This window comes from Neopelma chrysocephalum, unplaced genomic scaffold (assembly GCF_003984885.1).
Source record: "Neopelma chrysocephalum unplaced genomic scaffold, ASM398488v2 Primary Assembly neopelma1_159, whole genome shotgun sequence".
NCBI lineage: Eukaryota > Metazoa > Chordata > Aves > Passeriformes > Pipridae > Neopelma > Neopelma chrysocephalum.
In genome coordinates, this window is record NW_020897821.1 from 70,502 (window position 1) to 92,716 (window position 22,215).

The 22,215-nt window shown below is 47.6% G+C and overlaps 1 protein-coding gene across 2 annotated transcripts in view; it reads left to right on the forward strand.

Moving 5' to 3' along the window:
• Positions 1-22,215, forward strand: part of WTIP (WT1 interacting protein) — an 83,625-nt gene that overhangs the window by 44,395 nt on the left and 17,015 nt on the right. For both annotated transcript variants that reach the window (XM_027701526.1, XM_027701527.1), the window contains one exon: positions 14,131-14,198. In XM_027701526.1, coding sequence (XP_027557327.1) covers positions 14,131-14,198 — 68 coding nt within the window. The remainder of the gene's footprint in view (positions 1-14,130; positions 14,199-22,215) is intronic.

Consider the following 22,215-nt stretch of genomic DNA (forward strand, 5'->3'; position numbering starts at 1 on the left):
TGTATATAATTTATAAATATACACGTACTGGGGGTGCATGTGCAAACATTATTTATTGGTAGGGGAGCACGATCAAAAAAGTTTGGACACCACCATTCTAGAGGAAGAAAGCCTAAAGAATACAGAGCCACCAGGACTTGTTCTGCTGATTGCACGGGTTATTTAACAAAGGAGAATGTATACACTTGGGAAAATGAGGTTGGAAATCATCTACTTAAATTCTTAAGAAAGCATGTAGGTGAGAGCCAGAGATCATGTTTTCTAGGCCTTGTTTTTGAACAGATGTTATTTTTTTGTTGCCCTGGTTAAATTCAAGTAGCAAATCATCCCTGTTGTTACGACTGTGCTATTCCAGGCCATGAGGCTGGTTCGGGGAGAGGGGCTGGTGCTGCTCTCCCACAAGTCCTGTGGAGATGCTGATGCTGGTGGAGATAGTTTGGTGTCACTCACAGAGGTGTCACACACGGAGCTGGCACATCCACACAGTGCCTGCACATTGAAACCTGGGGGAGGCTCCTCTGAGATTCGTGCAGAGGGGAAGGTTGTCCTTTGTCAGTGGAGTTCTGCAGCTGATCCTGTGCAGTTCTGAGTGATTAACTTTGGGGGTCACAGCAGTCAGTACATTTGGGGTTTGTGGTTTGCTGGAAAGCTGCTTTTTCATGTTTGCTTCTAGAGCCTTTTCCCCCAAGCCCAAACGCTGGGCTAGTGAACAGGATGTGCAAAACCTAAAAACCAGGGGAAATGGGAAGAAATAACCAGGTTTGATAAGAGCATGGCCGAAGGCAGAGGTTTGCACTGTCTTAGTCACCACTGGCTGGAGTGGTGAGCTGATGTCTCATGCCGGGTAGGGAAGAGAGGAAGGAAGTGGATTTAGTAGAAAATTGATTGCATCTACTTGGGCCCTTTCCAGCTGAATTCTGAGTTAAGTACATTCATCCTGAACTAATCGTTGCGGAGAATTGGCTGAAATCTCACATACTTCTTAAAAGGAAAGCTAAGCATTAAAGGAACAATATCCTTATTGTACCTGAGTGCCAAAAGAAGTGAGTGTACTGTCAGGAGCTGTACCTATTCAGCTCTCTGGCTTGAAAGCTGCTTGTGGGTTTAGTACTAATGTGACCTGTTGCAGGAAGCTGTGGTTAGTCCACCACAAAATATCAAGGACAGCCCAGGGAGGCTGATCTCTGATTATATTTCAAATTGGCTGAGCAAACCCCGGTTCATTTCAGTAATTCAGTACAACAACTGAAAATTTTCAATCTTGTTTACAGCAAAGCATACTGGAATATTGTCTAAAACACATATCTAAAGTCCTAGCAAGGTTTTGTTCCAAGTCACACAGGATAAATCTGAAGTAATTATTAACATCAGTATAATTGTTCACCAGTGTGAGTAAGAGAAGAGTTGTTCTCTGTGCAGGATTTTCACATTTACTGCTAAATAATCTAAACCCAAAGAATGTGCTTCAAAACTGGCAGATGCTTTAATACTTTGCCATTCTGTGAGTATTTTTTCTTCAGTCTGTACTAACCTTTCTAAGCTGCCTTGGCACTTCTGGACCCAAGGACCACTCCCTGACACATTCTTCCATTGTCCCATGAAGAAAAGAGTTACAGTTGTTGCTCAAGATGCCATCTCTAGGCACTGTGGATGTCAACAATCTATTGCAAAGATTTGTCTCAAGGGAAGGAGGACTGAGCACTGTGAGCTTCATTTCACCAGCACTCGGGTGCCATTGGTGTTGGCTGCAGAACCCTTTGTGGCTGTGACTCAAACCAAGCCTTGCTGGTGTGTTTAGGTTCAGCAGCAGTGCCCTTTGATGCTGCTCTCATTGGGGTGCTGACTCATGTGGTGTTACTGGGAGGAAGACAGTGAACTGTGCAAATCCATTCTTGTTTTTCTGAGACGCAGAAGATGGTTTAGGGAAATTGCTCATCTCCCTTGAGGCTCTTGCATGTTGCCACAGGACTGGGCTGTGTCCACTCCTTTTGTTCAGCATGCTGTTCTGTGTGTTGGGAGAGGTGCTGCTGCAGCTCAGTGCGTGCAGAGATGACATCCAGCAGCCTGGCTCTGCCCTTCTGCTCTTGGTCCCATTTCTGTTCATCTGCTGCAGAGCCTGGCTAAGCTGGGGCTTTTAGTTGAGGCTGAACTTGAATGGAGAAGAGAATAATGACTTGCAGGGAAGAACCTGGTAGCAGCTGAGGGGTCTGTAGTAGCCCCAGTTCAACGAGCTCGCCCAACTTTTGCTGCTTGTTTGTCAGATGGGTTCTTGCCCTGCTCTGATGTCCAGGTGGCACTAGGGACCAAATACCATTTTTATTTCTTTTTTTCTCTCCTTCCTTTGGTCTTACTGGAATACAGTGGCTTTTTCTTCTGGATGTATTCCCATAGAAATTCTCTCCTATTGCATGTTAGAGCAGTTCACCCCTCACAAAGGCTTCTATTGACTTGGGGCAGTGCAGAACTCAGGGGGTCGGTCCTGTCTCCTGCAGGGACCTCAGGCACAGAGGGTGGACTTTGAGTCAGGGACTCTCCATCCCACCTGTGTGTGTCCACTCCTGTGCTGTGCAAAGAAGACCTGAGCAGAGTCTCAGACTGCTGCTGGGTAAAAACACCAGTTGTGCCAGAGATCTGCATCCCCTTCATGTCCAGGTGCAGCTGGAGGCTGGAGTGTCAGGCTTTGGCTCACAGAGCTCTTTGGGCTGGTGGGGGTGACTGCGGGGGCTGCCGTGTTCTTTAGGATGCAACAGAAGCTTGAGATCAGCAGAGGTTTAAAACAAACAAAAGGGAATGTTTCCTGCAATGCACAGGGAAGTCGTGGGACTCACTGCCGGAGGGACAGCGCCGAGGCCAAGAGTATAAATGATCTCATGGAGGAATTAGACAAATTAAAGAAGGATTGGTCCAGGGAGGCTATTAAACATAATAGTTATGATGCAACCTGTGGTGCAGGAAGGCCTTAAGTGCTGGCTGCTGGAAGCTGAGAGGTTATTCTTGGGAACACTTGGGCCTGTGTGAGCCCTGTTTGTAATGCTCTTTCCCCGTGAACTTCCACTCCTGGCTGGAGCTGGAGACAGGACACCACACTGGAGGGATCCCTGTTGCTGACATTGGTTCTTACTGGAGCTTGAGTGAGAACACCCACCATGGGTAGAGGCCAGCAAGGCTGCTCAGGGAGGTTGTGTCCTGCCTGGAGGTCAGGAGGGCTTGGGCTGGAATAGGCTGCAGTGTGGTGATGGATTTACTCTGCCATAGGCTGGCACTGGGATGCTGGGAGAGTGTGATAAGACAAGTACTCTTTTAAGTCCTGGCTTACAGGCAGCAGCTGGAAAAGTGGAATTCTTTGCTGATAACAAGCAGAGTCTGTCATGAAATGCTGAAAGCTTCCCACAGTGGAAGCTACCTTGGGGGAAGAGCTGTACCCCTGCCCTCCCAGCTTGCCAAGTGGTGGGAAGGCCTCTCATGGTTTTTACCCAGTGGTCTGTGTTGTTCTGCCCTTGTTCTCCACTTTTTATTTTCTTTTTCATTTTTAAACCCAGCCCTGGGGTGAAAAAAATTAGATTGAAGTACATTTGGAGCTTTATTTTACATTTTCTTGTTAGTGTGGCTGCATGCTGGCTTATTAAGTAATATATTTTAAGATATATGTTAATATATAGGCCCAAAATAGCTATTCCGTTGATGCAAGCAGTTGTATTTCTGTTTTTAAATATATACTTGGCATATGTTTTTGCAAGTTCCTTTTTAGCATAAGTTCTTCTCTTAGAGCTCTGTGGAAATAATTTATGTGTTAACCCTGAAATTGATGGGTGGTATGGGATAGAATAAATATATAAGTGGGACAGAAAGGAAACATCTGCCAATTTTAACTTTTGCAAATTATATGGAAGCTTGAAAGTATCTGCTAAGTTTATAATACAGTCTGCACAGGAAGGCTTTGCCAGAGTACCAGAGGTCAGAGATCGTCTCGTCTCTGCAGCTTTAAGCAACCTCTTGGTTAAATAACCTGACTGAAGAGGAGGAGGAGAGAGAAAGGAAGAGAATTCCACAGTGGAGTAAACATGGTACAGAGATTATGGATACCCTGCCAAGAAAGGTGGGGTTTTCCAGCAAGATAACAGAAGATATCAGCCATCCATCCTCATATTCTTGCTGGAGGCCGACAGCCTCAGTCCTGCAGAGGGGCTGGGGCACAAATGTGCCCTCCACATCCTCCCCACCCAGTCTGGGCTGTGCTGGGGGGAGTGCTGGGGGTGCTCAGAGGAGACACATCACCTGCTCCAGGGCAGGGGCTGGCAGCAAAGGCTGGGTAGGAGGGGGTTTGTTCCCTTCAGTGCCTCACTGACACGAGGCAAAACCCGCAGGAAGATACTGAAGTTTTTCATTTTGACATCATGGCAGGTTAAGGTGAACTGCAGAGGGGAGAGTCTAGAGTTTACCTTGGGCTACAAACATGTCAGAATGATAAATACTCACGTTTTCATCTGGATTTTACCACAGGTTAGTGAGTGCACAGCAAAGACAGACGTTTTTCTGGCCAAGATGATACCTTGGGGCAGCTCTGCAGCTCCTGTGGATTGTGGTGAGCTCAGGATGCTCTCAGGGTTTTCCCCAGCTCCTGGCTCAGCCCAGGGAGGTGTGTGGGGCAGGAGCTGGCACGAGGCTGCCGTGCTGGAGAGGTGGCACAGAGCTGTGCAGAGCCTGGATAACAGCCCAGGAATGGAAATGATAATTGTATTACACAAGAGTGTGCTTTTGTGAGAGTCCAAGTGAGAGCTGGGCAACGGTAATGGGGAGGAAAAAAGAGTTAACTACCATCTGCCTGCCCAGGACAGACTTGAGATGGAGAGTGAGAGTGAATGCTGACTTTGTGGCCACAGTTAATTTGCACTGAAAAGCTCTGTTTTGGTGTACAAATATGAATTAGTATAGGAACTTAAACTATAGAGTAATTTCCAATTATTAATTTGAAAACAATTTATTTTAAATGATAATTTAAATTATCACTTTAAAACATTTTTATGCTTTCCCTGCATCAATATTTTTTGAAAGTGAATCTCCCAATCTCTAAAAAGTGTTTGTTCATATCTTCTTGTGTCTGTCTACCTGATGATAATATTTGATTAGAATTTGTTCACAGACTCTGAATACTCTTTCCTGAAAGAACCTATGTAAAGGGAGAAAACAATACACATCCTGTACTCCACCTTCATAGGCCTCCAGCATACGATGCCACCTTTTGTTTGCAAGAGTTTAAATTTCAAATAAAATCCCAGCATTCTTTTGAAAAAAAGGAAAGGGCCTCTCCCCTGCTTAGATTGTCAAATCCCAGACTAGCCCGGAATTGAATAGGCCAAGTCAGTGACCTCAGGCAGAAAGAATGTTGGTTATTTACGTAGGGCTTCTGCTATTTTAGCAGCAAACCTTTTCTTCTGAAAGGACAATGTATACTGTTTGGTGTTTATGGCCAAGTAAAAAGCTTGTACATTTGAGATTTGCATCGTAATAGCCTCGTAACTCAATATACAGCATCCTCAAAAATAGCAGTGCAGGGCTCTGTTTTGTCTTAGCTGGTGCAGGTCTTTTAGAAGCTTTTACAAAAGTTCTCTGAAAAACCGACCTTAAGATTCAGCTGCTTATATGTTTGCTTTGGTGGCTTTTTTTTTTCCCTTTCCCCGGAGTTTTGCTTTTTTTCAAAACCTAAAATTACACGTGGTTTCTTTAGGAGCTATCAGGCCAAGTGCTCAAAATATTTTGATGCATCTCAAGCTAAGCTGTGCCTGCAGCTTGAAACCAGGAAAACGTGTGAGTGTGTGTGTGTGCAATTCAGACACCGAGCATTTTTCCTGGAATAATGGGGGATCTTTACAGGCATTCTGGCCTGGTGGATGAGCCTGCAATTCCAAATGGTTTTTAAAGTGTGCCTTTCTCAATAGATCGTAACCATGAGGAGCTATTGTGTGAGTAAAGCACACATTTAGGATCCAATCCTGCATTCCTTAAAGTCAATGGGAGTCTGAGCGTGAAAGGAATGCAGGATTGGGTCCTGAAACAGGGGAGCAAAATTGTGTGCCAGATTGCTTTGAAAAGAAGAATACAGCACATCCACAGTAGCCACTTTTTAGTGTTTCAGATTTCAAACGGTTGGAGTCTGTGAAAAGTGGCTTCTGCCAACATGCAGTATCTTCTATTCAAAGGAATTTGGCATTGGGTTTTCTCCCCCCCCCATCTTAAAAACCCTGAAAGCCCTAGAAATTCACCCCTTTTTTTCACAAAGCCTGAGCATTGTGGAGGGGAGGGGGCCGTGGCGGTGGGGGATGGAAGTTTCTCCAAGCCCAGGGGCTGGGCTGGGCTCAGTCCCCTCCTCGCAGCCCCTTCCCACCGCAGACCCCGCTCTGCCCCGGCCGCGGCAGCAGCTCCACTGCGGGACCCCCTCACCAAGAGGTTGTGCTCGGTGGCTTTGTGTGAGTCCTCAGGAGACTGAGGAGAAAAATTTAATTAACAGTTACAGATGGGCTAAAGCAGCCCTGGGTTCACCCCGTTCTCAAGTGGGTGGAGTGACAGAAACCCTGTGTAAAGAAAACCTATGGGCAGAGGGAGGGATGGGAACTGCGGGCCCAAACTCACATGTGAGTAAAGGAGGAATGGTAACAAATAAAGAAAAAGTGTTGGGAGCTTTTGTTTTCTTTTGGCACATCTTTAATTCCTGGGCAGACAAACCTACTCTGCTGAAAGGGAACAGCTCTCCTGTTGGGTGAAATTCTGCATCTGGTTTAGCTAGAGGTGACTGGGCAGAGGAGGTAGCAGAGGTGGGTTGTTATTGCTTAATGTTTTCGATGATTTATTCTGTGTTTGTAAAACTTGGTATTTCTCTTGAAGTTTTGGCTCCTGGAACCATCTGGTGACTTAAAGTTTAGCTTCCACTGTTCAGAAACAGCAGCTGTCGAACCCAGGGGCTTGTGGAGAGCAAGTTTGGATTCTGGAGACTTCATTTGCCTTTCAGCTTTTGGGTTGTGTGTGTCCCAGTTTCTCAGTCATTAGACAGTGTCACACAGGTGCTCTTCAGAGGGACAGTCACCCCTTGCATGGCAAGAGAAGCTGCAGCCTGTGCCAGAGGCTGGTGTGAGGCTGTGGGGAGTGGTGCCACCCTGGTGTCTTGTGCAGGGCATTTGGGAGGTCACCCTGCACCGCCTGCCCTGTGTGGGCTCAGTGCTGGGCATCAACCCACAGCACTTGGGAGTGTGGGCAGCCCGTGGATGGCACCACAGACCAGCTCAGAATCGGAACAGCCCCTCATCAAGAGCCCCAGGGGGCTTTGCAAAACAAAATTCCCATGTTTGGCTCGGTGAAGTTTGCATTTCCATTGAGCAGTGATGGAGACCGTGGCCACAGGCAGAAGCATTTGCTCAGCCCAGGCCACCTTGTGTCTGGTTCCACTTGTACAGGGCTTTGGGCCAATCCATGGGAATTTCCCTTCACTGCTATGTTAGCTGGGAAATATCTGAGCAAGTGCTGTTGCACATGAATCCTGTGTGTGCGTGTCCATGTCCCTGCAGCCTGAAGAGACTGTCACTGAAGGTGGCAAATGAGACCAGTGATGGTGCTGGTGTCACATCAGCCACTACAGAGATGGCGTCTGGAGCAGTTAACAAGCAATTAGGTCCATGTTTAATATTGCTAACTAAAACAGATAGGCACAGTTCTTTGGTCAGCCAGGCATGAAGAGCCTGGGCTGCCACGCTCGGAAAGCCGTGAGGGTCGTGGACCAGAGAGATTCTCACTGAAGTGTCCCGTTCAGCCTTTGAACTGACAGTTCATAAAATAAGAGGGGTGAGAAATCTCGAGGAGGGAAGCAATGTGGTACAGTTTTTTCCTCCAGAAAGAGCTGATAGAGGAGGATGCTGTGTATGTGTGTTGCTGCTGTGAGACAAGCCAGGAGGTCCCGAGTGCCCCTTTCCCAGCAGGAGCAGGGCATGGCCGTGCTGGGGGCTCAGACAAGCCCCTGGCACAGGGCAGGTGCAGCCACCCTGCCTCGTCCTGCCCTTGAGGAAGGAGCAGTCCCAGAGCCCAGCTCTGTGTTACCCAGGCGTGTCCCCAGCCAACAGCAATGGCAGCTACTGAGTAATATTCCATAGCTTGAGCTGTTCAGACTGTTAATTAGCTCTGCTCTAATGAATTTCTTATCTTTAGCAGTGATACCTACAGCTGAACTCTTGCATTGCACTCCATATGGGGGAGGTTAATTACATTTTGTGGTTGAAATAGAACCCTCTTGTTCCACACAGCTGTAACATCAGAAATAACAGGGACATTATTAGTCATCTCGCTGTTGTCCCCTCTAACACTGAAACGTTCCTGCATTAAGTTGTGAGAAGAGGCACATAACATCTTGAATAGCAGAAGATGGTGTGTTTTTTTTCAGCGTACTGGGAGTCCCGGGGACACACCGGGCATTCTCTGGGAGGCAGGGCTGGAGCTGCAGCATTCCCATTATGTCAGAGGGGAGCTGTTTGTGTTTGAGTAGCGTCAGGCACTGAGACAATGCAGGCTTCTCACAGGAACTTGCTGAAACTACAGTACTAGTAAATCGTGATTGTTACCAAACGGTTGCGTGTTTTTAATCATCAAAGTCCTTAAAATATTATAATAATGCTTTGGCACTTTTCAACTTCAAAGCATGCTGGAAACAGTAATTAGATCTAATGGCCATGCTGTGACAGTGAGACATTGCTATCTCCTGTCTTCCAGAGGCGGGGGATGTCAGCCCCTGATGCAGTTGCATCATCCTGTGTGAGACAGGAGATGTGCCACTGAAGACGCTGTGACTTGATAAACTTACCTCCCCACAGGCAAATACCCACAGCCAGCAGGGGCAGGGAGGGCTTGGAAGATGCTTTTCAGCTGGAGGGGGGGCAGGACACTTCCAGTGCTCTTTGGGAGCCCCTCCTCAAGAACGTCAAACCTGGGCTGATTCACGGTTGGTTCCATGGGGGCCTGGAGCAGCTTTTGAAACAGCATTGGAAAAAGGTTTTACCCCATCTTGGCTTCCTGGCTGGTGTGTTTTCAACACACAGTGGGGTGTTGCAGAGGCTGGAGAGAATAGTTGTGGACAGCCTGTGTCAGCCTGTGTCATTTTTCCTTTTGCAAGACGAATCTTGAGTTGAGCCCTTCAATAAAGCAACAGCTCTCCCGTTCCTTCCTTTTAGTTTGCAACATGTAGGAGATAAAAATTTTGCAGGAAGTAGGATTTTGCAGGAAATTGGTAGATACATTTAAACACCAGAGACTCATAAACTGGTTAAATGTGAAAACTGATGTTAAAAACCTAGAGGCGATTCTGCTTTTATATATATTTTTTAAAGCTCCAAAAGCCTGCATTCTTTTGGATGTTTGTCATGTTGGTTACAAACAGCAGTTGTGATCGGTCTTTGGGACAGAGTCATTTCTAGCTTGTATTTTATTATCTACTAGATTATCTGTGTGAATCTTTGCACTGTTTGCTGGAGCATTTGTGAGGTCTGTGCCTCGCACGAGAGGTGGTGGAACCCCCTTATCCTGGTGCTCACTGCCCCTCAAGGGGGTGGGTGTCAGCCAAGAAATATGTTACTTGCAGCAGGCATTTGTCCCTGTGAGTGTAGTTGTCCCTGTGAGTGCATAAGCTTCATTTTGTACAGTAAAACAAGGCTGAGAAGCACTCAGGGAAAAAAAGGAGTTCCCTGTAAGGGTTGGGGTTGGGTCCCTGCACACACACTGCCAGGCTCGGTGTCTCTGCCCGTCTCAGAGTACCCCCAGGCATTCCTGGCCAAGCTGCTGCTCCTCTGGCCGGGTGTGAAGCAGAGCATCTTCCCTGCTGCTGTTGGGAACTGGTCTGACGGGGAGGACACACCGAGGAGGGCACCCAGAGCAGGAGGAGGAAGCCAGGGCAGTGTCAGTGAAACCCCACACTGCTGGGCTGCTCGTTACAACTGCTCATTATTATTATTATAATGAGCCACCGGCAAGTTGCATCAGGTTTTGTCAGAAACTCTTGACTTTTTTTTGTTTCAATATTATAAAAGCAAATAGTAACCAGGCTTGGCTAGACTCAGTCATTCAGAGGAAAGCCAAGCAGCAGGTCCTGTGTGCCAGCGGGCAGGATGATGTTATCTCCTGTGGCTGGCCAGGTGCTTTGCTCAGCTGGATGAAGGAACATCAGGGGGGTTTTAACTTGTAATCTCTGCCAAACTGATAATAGTGGGTTACAGCTACATGGAACAGGCTGGTGCTGTGCAGGCCCCTGAGTTATCCGGGACCTTGAGAGGTGAACCCCTTTGTGCAGTGCCTCGAGCTGGGGGCAGGTACCCCAACCCGAGGTGTTGCACCCATCCTGGTGCACGGCTGCCCTGGGCTGGGGCCCCAACACTGCCTCTCCTTGGGATTCCTGTCTCCCTGGCTGCAGCTGCCAGCACTTCCCTCTGGATTGCAGTTTTCACTCCGAGTGTGGTGTTTGACTGTGTTCAGTGTTGGCATTTAGCAAACTCTTCTGGAGGGCAAGGGGAACGTACGCTTTTGTCTTTATTTCTAAAATGCAGAATGAAAAAGCCAATATAGGCATCCACAGCAGCTGTTTGAGTGATAAACTTGCTGTTTCTTGTTTTTGAGATAACTGTTGTACTATCCCTGAATGAAATTCTTCTAAGGTAAAAGGTCTGTCAGTCTTATTAATCATTGCTAATGATAGTCATTATCATGTGAGCAAGCTGCTTGCCTGCTTTATGAGTTTAGGCAAGTCTGTTCCCTAATAGGTATCTCAATTTTTTTAGCTGGAAAATGGGGAAAACAGTATTTCCCTCAGTTTTGAAAGGTGGTGTGCTGGGAGTGCTGTGTAGGGCAGAGGTCTCAGGCTTGTAGGATGGGCTGGGAATGGGGCTCACAGGGCTGATGTGGAGGCTCCTGGCTGGGCTGGGCTCAGGTGGGTCCGTGTCACAGGGCAATCAGCTGCCAAACCCATCTGATATCAGAAGTGTCTGAGAGCCACTCCAAAACATCAGGTTTGCCTTGTTTGCTTTGGGTCAGAGGCTTCCCACTTCATCCCAGTCCAGGAAAGCTCTGACCCCACTGGCTCCTGACAGTGATGCTTTGCTAAGGCAACAACGGGAGCAGAATTTGGGCCGTTCCTGTCAGCCTCAGCACTGCCAGGCTCTGCACACCGGGATACAGATCCTCCTGCACCCCCTGCTGACCCTCCCCATGTGTCTCAGTTGAACGAGACTGAAGTGTTTTGCTAAGGAGGATGAGTTATGAGGAAGACCAAGCTCCTCCCTCTAAGCACTTGTAAATCCAAAATTAAGAGGCTCCAATTGAGGAAGTGTGGAGAAAGGAAAGATAACAGCCCTTTATTAATGGATGTATGTGTATTGGCAGAACAACAAAAGAACACAAAAAAACAACCAAACAGTAATCCTGTACCCAAAAGTCCCCTTCAAAAAGGAAACAGTTCGATACTTTCCGTCCTTTGGCACAATTCTAACCACGACCAGCAGGGGTTGGGCTCTGTTGAGCTCTGGCGGTCGCTCCGTGAGGGCCCCAGTGTGTGGGAGAAGCCAAAATGGAGATTCCCTCCACCGAGAAGGGGAAAAAGGGGCTCTTCCCACGAAACTCACACTGTCTGTGGCTGGCTGCAGCCAGGAATTCCTCCCTTCCATCGATGGTCAGGGCGGCCTCCTCCCCAAAAGGTTCCTCTGCGGGTGGGTCAAACCTCTCCGATGAAATCCAAGCAGGTCCGGGCTGGGGGCAGAGCAGGGCACAGGAAAACAGAGGCAAGCCAGGGCCACAAAACGGCCGGATGACCAGGCTGAAAAAACAAAGTGAACCTCAGACCCTTCCAACACACGCCTTGCCTGAGTTAAGGCAGTAGTGAAGTGCCTCCTGTTTCTGAGGAGAGAAGAAAAAAACTCCTCACCCCTCCCCACAGTCTTAGGAGGGCCATGAGCTCGGAATGCAGGCCTGCTTGTTAGTTCTTTTGTGTGGATCAATCACCCAAGGCAAACCCCTTCTCCCTCCCTCATTCAACATCTTTTACAGCAGCGCAGGGGAAAGAAAAATTCCCTGCTTGGTTGTTTAGAACAAGTAAACCTATGACACGATATCAGAGCGTTCCTGTCCTGCACAGATCCTTCCAGGAACAGGCTTTGGGATTTGCCCCTAACCACCTCTGCTGCTTCCAGCCACAGTGGGGGTGTGGTGAGGGGATGGGCAGCACTCCCTCACCTGACCCAAACACCCTACAGGTGTGTGTGAGCACCATGGCACTGCTGCATCAGGCAAGGCCCTGCCTGGGGGCAGCCACTTCATGCCCACCATCTAAAGACAAGTTGTGTTCCAGGGCTGGGCCCTGACACCGACAGCGTGTCCTTTAAAAAGCCATTCTGGCCTCTTTCCCTTTCTTCCTTCCATTCCATGTGCTTTTACCTTTCACTGGAGAGGTTCAAAACCAGCTTGGATAAGCAGGAGAGAAGTTGTAGAGGTGGTTGCTCCTGCATCAGTCGAGAGAGGCCCCATGACCCCCTGATTGCTGTCCCAGCCCTGTGCCTCGTTTGGTGGATGGCACAGACTTACCCAAGGCTCTCAGAGGAGATAAACATGTTGCCCACACCACGAGGCTCCTGGTCCCCACCAGAGCTACCAGGCAGCTGGAAAGACAAACAAGGGCTGACTCCACCTACCAGCAGTATGGAGACAGCAGCCCGTGAGATCGACAGCCCAAGAATGTGCACACAAAAGAAGCATTTCCCTGGGCCACGACAGTAAAACCACCAGACAGCCGCATGCAGCATGTGACTTCCCAGAGCATCAGCCCAGATCCCAACTTCTCTGTGCCACACGCTGTTTCCCAGGGTCAGATCGCAGTGGCAACGTGTCAAAGGCACTTTTCAAGCACAGAAAATTAATCATATTTTCCTCCACATTGTTTATGGAAACGGTGGAGAGCACTCCTGCCCCTCAGCGCTGGCCAGCTGGCTCAGCCCGCCGGCCCTCGGAGTCCAACCCTGCCGGAGGCTGTGGTGGTTATGGTGGAGCTGGAGATGTTCAGGCTCACTCTGCGAGGGGAGCTTTGGCAGTGACCTGGAGGGGCCATCTGTTGACCTGTGGGTACTGAGCCTGTTGCCCTTCCCTGGCTCCGTGTCCCTGCCAGCACATCCCTGTGCCATGTGCCTGGCAGGGCTGCACAGGGCTGGGGAGAGCACCCACTGCCTGGGAGCTTTGGCCAGTGGGACCCTGGCACAGTGGGAGTAAGGTGAGCTGGGATGAGTGTGTTTTGCCCTCTCCCCGTGTGGTGTTACACTGACAGAACAACGTTGCTTTCAGCAGAGCAGCTCTGGTGTAAGACAGCTCTGATCTGCTGCATCTGAAACCTGGTGGGGCTTGGTGGTTCTTGAATTCCTGCCTTTAATCCTTTTTGTTGGGACTCTTTGGAGTCTGCTGTGCAGTTCTTTGCTGTAAAGGGAGCCATCAGTTAATTAATGACCATCACAGGCTTTGTCAGTAGAGTTCCACAAGGGCTAATGAGATGGCAAATGTCAAAACTGGAATACAAAATCTCTTGTTTTCAGTGTGATTTTCCTGCCCTTCCCTCCATCATGTGTGCCTTGTACTGCTTTAGTGTCTCAGGAAGCTGCTGTGGCATTGATGATTAATATTTCTAAGGGTGGGAGGAACATCCATATGCAGTATCCCTTGCTTGGTCCTTTGGAGACAGACATGCTGTTGATGGCAGTGGCTTTGTGCCCACTGGGATTTTACCTGCCAAGAAAATTGTCTCAATTTGCAAAGGAGTCTTCTTCCCCAAACCATTTTTGGGTTTAGATTTGAAGTTTTCCAGGAACTTCTATCAACTGGGTTCCATAACCTGCCCTTGGAGGTAATATTTAGATGATACCTGAGGCAAGGCTTGGTGCCTGATTTGGTAAGGCAGGATAGAACCAAGAGCTTGACCCTCAGCCCTGTCTCTGGGTGGGACCCTCTGGAGAGGAGAGGGGCCAGGAACAGACCCCACAGACAGGCACTGAAGGGTGTGCTTTTCATTTCACATCCTGAACAACTGGGTTTGGGGATGGAGCACAAAATTCTGACGGTCCTGTGTTTAAACAGGGAGAAGACTACGAGGAAAAGCATTCTACAATGTCAATGGCAAGGTGTACTGTGAAGAAGACTTCCTAGTAAGTAAGATTTCAGGCATTTTTTTATTATTTCTAAACCAAAGCAGTGTTTTATATTAACTTGTTTGCTTTGAGAGATGGTTTTGTGATGTGGGGCCTCCTGCCAGTGGTGGAATTGGGAATCCTTTACCCCTGACTCCACAGCAGCAGGATCAGACCCTGGGTTTGAAGTGGTGGCTGTAAAACCAAGTACATAACTGTCCATAAGCCATCCCAAAGTGTAAATTATGAGAATAAACACTGGAGCTGCTCAAGCCTGGGACTTGAACTGCAGCCACAGAGCCTGGGCTGCCAAGCTCCAAGTGAAACATCTGGGGAATACCAATCCTAACAGGAGGGAGCTGTTCCTGCTGGGAGCACGGGAGTGCCTTTGTGCAGGCACAGCTTAATCCCTGCTCTGCTCCCAGGGCTGGGGCTGGGCTGGGATTAGCTGAGAACTGTTGGCCACGGAGGGACAACTCTTGTTCTCTCCATGCTTTACTTCAGTAGAGACTAAGCCATGAGGAGAAAAATGATGCTTGTGGCTGAGCTGTGTTGTTCCAAAATAAAACATTTGAGCAGTTCAGGGTGAGGATTGTGCAGTGCAGGAATGGTTTGATAAGTGGCAGACCATTTAGAATTAAGATGAAGAGGGACAGCATGGCAGGGAATTGCAATTAGAGAGCAATGATATATTATGGTTTAGAGGAAGATGAATTGGAGAGTCAGTATGTTGAATTTATGCCACCTTAGTTATTGAAATACCATTAATTTAGAAGCTTAGATCTTCCAGAACAACTTTCCATTTCTAATGAATATATAATCGTGTTTTTTGCAAAGGAATTATTCAAAGTATATCCCACAACAAAACTGGTAGTTCAGAGCGTGCAAATGCCTTTCTCATCAGTGCAATCCATAAAAATCATGGAAATTCCTACAATATAAACCATATTTGCCTTCATGTGTTACACCTTTACTCACAGCCTGCCTGTGAGCTGGAGCCTGTTGGAAAAAAACAAGCTGTATTTTGTGCAGAAAATAAGTTTCTTGTGATAACTGAAACTTGTTACTGTTTTTCTTGCATTCTGGAGAGAAAAGTATTTTTTCTTCCTTGCCTTTTTCCAGCTCTTTCTTTCCTGTGTTTCTGCAGAAGCACAGGATGAGGGAGAGGAGGTGGAGTGTGAGAGGGAGGGGCTCAAACCTTTGAGATTTTTAATTTGAACTGTGTTGGAATGTACTTTCCTCATGATCAAAACCTTTCATCCAGACTTAATGACATGATTGTTGTTATTAGCTTGTAATTTCAGCCTGAACACAAGAATTTTAAATCTAAAAATCTTAATCTTTTGGAGAACATTCAGTTTTCTTGGGATGGGGGAACCTCTTTAGCTCTTGGACGTGTTCTGTTGTGGGCTTCTGAAGGGAGATACTTGCAGTGATTTTCCCAAGAAAACTGAGATTAAAGGCCTGATAGGAATAAACTTTCTGCAAGTTAGGGAACTGTTGGGACATTTAGGACACGGATTTAAAAGCCCAAACCTCCCACAGGTGTGTTTTAGCAGGTTCCCAGTAGCACAGAGGGAGGGGGAGAGGAGGACCAAGGGACTCACTGCTGTGTGAGGCAGCAGGAGAAATCAAATCCTGCCATTGTCCCTGCTCGTGTTCAGCTCACTGCTGCTTCTCTCAGCTCCCCGAGCAAATGTCATAGCAAGAATACCAGGAATTGTATTGTTTCACTAATAAAATAAAACAGCTTTGCCTGTTTTAGAGTTCTGTGGACAGAGAAAGCTCAAAGTTTTTCTCAAAGTTGAAAAGGCTGCAAAGTTACCATTAAAAAGGAAATTATTTTAACTACTTTATCTTCCCAGGTCTTGCTCCTGACAACTTGGAAACCCCAATCCTCTCTAAAAAGAGATATTTTCAGTCCAAAGCAGGTAGCCAGATGCTTTTTCTGTATAACTGAGAATTTCAATCTCTGCAGTGACTCCAAATCTTAGTGCAGCTTCCCTGGAGTGCAGCAGGATTCCCTGCTGACAGTATGGGAGTGGGATGTAAGGGAAGTAAAGCAGGGGGATAAGAAAAAGGTTATTTTAATTTGGGAGTGTAAACAGAGTCAGCCTACCAGCATTATAATTGTGTTTATGCTGAGACAGTGCTGCCTGCTGTTGATGTCCTTACTCTTTCTTGGCTTTTGTTTGTCTGGGAGTTGATCAGGAGAATTAGGTGCTCCTGTAGGTTTGGGAGCATGGGCACAGCTCTGTGGATTTGCAGCCCCAGAGCTTGTGACCAGGTTTTTTCAAGTATGACATGAACAGAGTAGGAATTAGAAAGCAGAGCAGGTTCAGACAGTTTGGGCAGGAGGTGCAGTGCTGTCACACCAGGGGCCTTGGGAAAGCCAGGGAATAATGGCCTGTGTGTTCCTGGTCGGGTTTGCAACAGCCTCATGATCTTTCTTTGGATTCCCAGGGACAGCCAGGTGTGAGGAGTGGATGTTTCCTTGCTCACAGTCCCCCAAAACAGCAGAGGTGGGAATGAGCCCCTTGTGTGCCCTCCCAGCAGGAGGAATCCCGATGGGAAGCAGTTGGCAAATGTTCTGTACATGGGGATGGGTGGTGGTGGCTGAAGCCTCCCTGGAACCTGGAGCAGAGCCTGGCCCCTTCCCAGGGAGGGCTGTCATTCCAGCAGAGCTCTGTCCTTCCCCACTGCTGCCTCTGGGTGTCCCATTCATCTGCTGCAGGTGCTTCTTCCCCACCATCCCTGGGGTCACACTGGGAATGTCCTGTGGGCCAGTCCAGGCTGGACACAGAGATTTGGGGCTGCAATAAGGAGCACAGGAACAATGATGGGCAGGAAAGCTGAACTGGTTCTTGATGTGAACCAATGTAGGAAATTTTAGGGAAGAATGGATATTATTTATGGGTGTCTTCCTATTGTAGCTGTTAGAGATGCTTAACATCCTATAGATGTCAGTATTTTATTTCTCCTGCAATGCTGCTGTTTGCTGTGCCAGACCAGCTCCTGCTGGAGCAGCCTCCAGAGCTGTGGCTCCTATGGGATACCTGGGTCTTTAATTCCCACTCACTCAAGACAGATCAGCTCTTCCTCTTGATCAAAGGTGGCACATGGAATTCACTGCAGTATCAGGTGTGGTCCTGGAAGCCAAGACCTGGAGAAGCCCTTTTCTGATCCCTTCAAATGTTTGGCACTTGTTGTAAGGGCAGGGCTCACCCTCCTTGGCTGAAGTGTCCCCTCAAGGTTCAGCACAGTGCTGGTGCAGCTGCTCCAGGTGGGTCTCTTCCACCCCAGAGGCTTTTGCACTTCAGCAAAATCCCGTGAAATCCCGTGCAGGTCTCGTTTTCATAGAGCACAGTCGTCACTTAAAGCACCGCGAGCGCCCGAGAGCTTTGGCTTCCACGTGTTCCCAAAAAATCAGTCTGTAAAATGTGACATATAAGCACTCCAAATCTGCCCCTTGCTTGGAAAAGCACTTTTGGTTTGTGGCCCAAAGCTGTGAGTGACGTGTGGATGTGACTCATGATGAGCAGTTGGCACCGTGCAGCCCAAGGCACAGACACCCTGCAATAGCCACGAGGGACATTCTTCCAGCAAATAGTTTTCCCACATGTTTGCTCTTACTGAGGGCACAGATCATCTGTCTCTGAACCAGGCAGCCTATTGTGCTCATTCTTTCCAAGTGTTCCAAGTTTTTAGAGCCACTTGTGGAGTTGTAGATGGGGAAGGGATGCCACATAACCCAGTTGTCCTCGTGGTGCTGGCCTTGGATGTCTGGGGCTGGGAATGGAGGGGTGAGGCTGGGAATCCCCACACCTGGAGGACATGGAATACCTCTACCTTCTGAGGGTTTTTTGTCAGCCTCCTGCTTCCAACCCTGATCAGCTGCACATTCTCTCAGTGCTTAAACCCAGGCCATTCTGACTGAATGTACTGAATGAATCAGATTTCAAAAAATAAATCCACGGGTAATTCCACTTCTGCCTAATTATGGCACAGCCATTGCCCAATCTGTGCCATTTCCAGGAGGACACTGCCTGTTACTGAGTGTGAGGAGCAAAAGAACAAACACAACCCCCCAAACTTTGCTTTGCTTTGCTTTAGCTCCGGGGAAGATCCAGTTACTCCTTTACACGCCACCTTAAGGTAGCAAGTTCAGCAATACCCAAGTGTTGCCCCAGCCCTGTTAGGATGGTTATTTCATGAAAGGAAATAAAACAAATGACAGTTTAATCCTTTCCTGAAAGCTCTTCGGACACAGATGGCTAACTAGCCATAACAGAGACACTGTTCCTGGTGAAGTGAACAAAAAATAAATGCCTTACTGTATAATAAATAATCCCAGTCAGATGGTCCTGTTTCATTTTGTTGATAAATTGCTGCATAATCACGGGTGAAGGAAAAATAGCTCAATAATTTTGTCTTTCCTTTTCAATGCTTAAATATCATGTAAAGAAATTTAAAAGAAATTACTGTTTTTCTTGGCATAAAAGACTTTTAAAATGTCACCAAAGCAGCCTGAATCTTAGATCTATTATCTATCTCTTTTTCTTTTTTTCCCCCTTTTTGATAGGCTTTTACTTTTTCTCTTGAGGTAATGAACATTATTGAGTGGGGGTCCAGTAGAGGTTAAGAAATGAGGGAATTTCCCTCGAGGGAGGAGATGAGAAGGAAAATGAACCTTGTGACAGATGTTACATTGCTTAATGCACTACTGGAAGACACTCAGAGGCTCTGGAAATAACCTATTAAAGACACCACAAGCTGCAGTGCACAGCATTAAGGTCATCCAAAACTTCTCCTTTCAAGATGTTCTCTTTCACTCTCATATATATAACTTTGCCAAATTTAATCATTTAGGCTGAACTTCTTCGTGCCAGGATTTTACCTCTGGCAAACTCTGCTGTCATTAGTTGCTCAAAGTTTCATCTAAAGCTGTTCATCCATTTCAGTGAGTGAGACTGGAGGAACTTTGCCCATAAATCCTCAAGGAAAAAGGCTCTAAAAACTTGATTTTGCACATGCCAGCCGTGCAGAGCGACTTGGCACATTGCAAACCTCCTGGAGCCTTGGGGTGGCCCCTTCCTGCCCTCCAGGAGCTTTTGGGTGGCCCCTTCCTGCCCTCCCCAGCCCCTGGGAGGGCTGTGGGCTGGTGCCTCTGTGGTTCCGTGCCCTCCTTCCCTTCTGCAGGGAGAGGCTGAGGCTGTGGCAGGAGGAGGACAAGCAGCCCCCAGCCCCAACCAAGCAGTGGCAGCCCTGCTGCTGCCTCTCCAGCCTTCCCTGTCCTCTCCATCCCATCTAATGGGGCTTGGGATCCTTCTCTCCCCTGCACCAGGACTGGTCCCTGCTCAGGACACTCTCCTCCTCTTTGCTCCACAGTTGGCCACTGCAACCCAAAAGTTGGCTGTGGAGAACATCCAGGGCCTCACCTTATATCCTCAACTGGAAAACTCTCAGTGATTGTAGAAGTGCAAAAGGAGCAGGGTGTGCAAGACTGGTGGGGAGGTGGGAAATGGGACTGATCAGCCTTTCATGGGAGAAGGAACAGGATATCTGGGGAGTTGTAGCTGAGCCATGGGCAGTTTGTCAGAGCAGGGCTTGCACCTTTATGTCCTGTAGCACCAAACACAACAAGACCCTTGCCCTGACTTGGGCTCCTGTGCAGGGCTGCAATGTAAATATTAATACTAATGAGGCTTTTCTTCTCAGTTTGTGCACAAGCTGTTCTCCAAGCCTGGCAGTATGGGAAATGGCCTGTCCCATGTGCTGGGGCCCATGGAAGAGAGTTTTTATTTAGTGTAATGGAAGCTGGTGTCAGCTGCAGTCAGAGGTTTGATTTTCCATCTCAAGGAGTATAAATGTTTGGAGGTCCCCCCTGGGAGGGGAGCCCTGGGACTGGTGCATTAGCCAGAGAGCCCATTGCTGCTGAGTGAGACTCAGAAAAAAAGAGATTTGGTTGAAAAGGTGAATAATTGAAGCTGCAGCTTGTGTCATTTTATACCTGATGGGAATCCCAGAGCAAACACAGTTCTAGATAACTGGGAGGATGTTCTGTTTAGGGGAGTTGCTGTTAAAATCCATGCTCCACACAGACACGGGTGTTTATTGAGAGGTTTAACAGAGTGATGGAATCAAACCTTGGAAAGGGATCTGCTGCAGTATTCCTGATGTGCAGAAGCATAAGGAGGTCTGTGAGTGTTTTCAAGGCACGGCTGGCTCTGTGTTGGGACAGGAGTTGCAGAGGCATCAGGAGTGCTGAGTGTTGCTGTGCTCCCAGATACTGTCACTGAAACAAAGGCAAACAGTTCCCAGTGTTACTGGAACGGGGGCAGAGGGAGTGCAGTTCGTGTTCCTGCTTGTGTGTGTCTCTCTCCAGCCCCTCCCTGCCAAAAACATTTGAATACTTTCCTTCCTCATTTTTTCCTAAGTTTGTAATGTGCCAGTGGTCCCGGTTTTATTTGATAAATGAATGTGACATTAATGATGATTAATCAGGGTGTTCTGAATTGAAGCGTTGGGTCGAACCTACAAATGGACTTAAAATTCAAGTTTCAAAATCTGTAGAGAGAGTCAAATATTGATTCCCCTCTGCACTTTGGACTTGGATGAGAATCAGTGTGAAGAGTGCAGAGCTGACAGTTTGGGTTCCCCTCTCATTGCAACACGACACTGTAGTGCTGTGTCTGGATCAAGGAGTTACGAGTCCATGGAAGCTGGTGGCAGAAGTCCCACTGACTTCAGGAAGGTCTGGATTTTCTCCCAGGAATTCATCCCAGAGGACAGATTTTTGAAGCTGGGGCCCATATGAAATGTTGGCCCTGAGGCTGAGGAGCTGAGGGTGAACACTGAGTACGGGGCACAGGGAACAGAGGGGGGCTGCAGGAGGAAACCCACCGAGGCCAGAACAATCCCTGGTTTCTGGAATAGCAGTCTGCAGGCCCAGGTGATAATGGGGATAAACATAATGCAGTGACATTTCAGTGTGTGAGGAAGGTCTGTGCTCACTAAAAGGACACTCCAGTGCCTGCAGTGGGTTGCAGGTTATTGGGTGAGTCACAGGAATCACTCTCTGGGACATGGCAAAATAGACAAGGAAAGACAAAGATGGTTTTTTTCCGAGATGTATCACTGTTGACTGGCTTTTGTAACCATCCCATAGGTTACATTTGCTAGTGGAATGTTTGGAAGAGCATGTTACAAAGTCCAGTTGGTTTCATGCCAGACAGTCGCTCCCCTCTTTGCTCTTGAGATGTGATCCAAAAAGTCAGACTATCCCATTTTTCTCAATATTGCATTGAAAAGTAAATTACAATAACTGAAGCTCACTTAAAAGAACTCAAGCTCTTTCTAATTATGTGTAACTCCTGCCAAACACTTGTAAGCAGACAGCATTAATTTTTTTTTCTATGGGAGAGTTAGAAAAAAGTTCAATGTGAGAAAGTGGCGTGTTTCCACTTCAGTAATAAATGTGGGGTTTACTTGCTGTTATGTTTTGAATGGAAATCTCTCAACAACTGTTATGAATAAAATCCAGGTTATTTTTTTTCCAGGAAGGTAGGTTCTTATGGAGACAGTTTGTTTCCCAGTGTGCATGGTAGATGGTAGCAGTGACAGTGAATAAGCCCCAGCAAGAGTGGGTGCAATATGAAGTGCTGTACAATGAGAATCAAGTTAATAAATGTTGGGCTGTATGATATGATGCAGAGTTAAAGCTGGTGCTTCAGGCTTTTTTCTTGATTATTGCCACTGCAAAGCTTCCAAGGAAGGCCTAGGTAAAAAAAATCATTATTGGCTCTTAATTAATCAGACAGTAGCCTTGGAGAGTGCTGACACACAGGACTCTGGAGGTTCTGCAGGGTGTAAATGGCTGTTCCCTTCTCAGAGGCTATAAAATGCTTGACTGCTCGAGGCAGGGTTCTCTCCCAGCTGAATTCCTGGGTTTGGGCAGAGTTTTGTGTGTGGCCAGATCACCTGTTACCTCTGTGCAGAAGGTGAAGTCCCTCCTTGCCCTCCTCTTGTCCTTCAG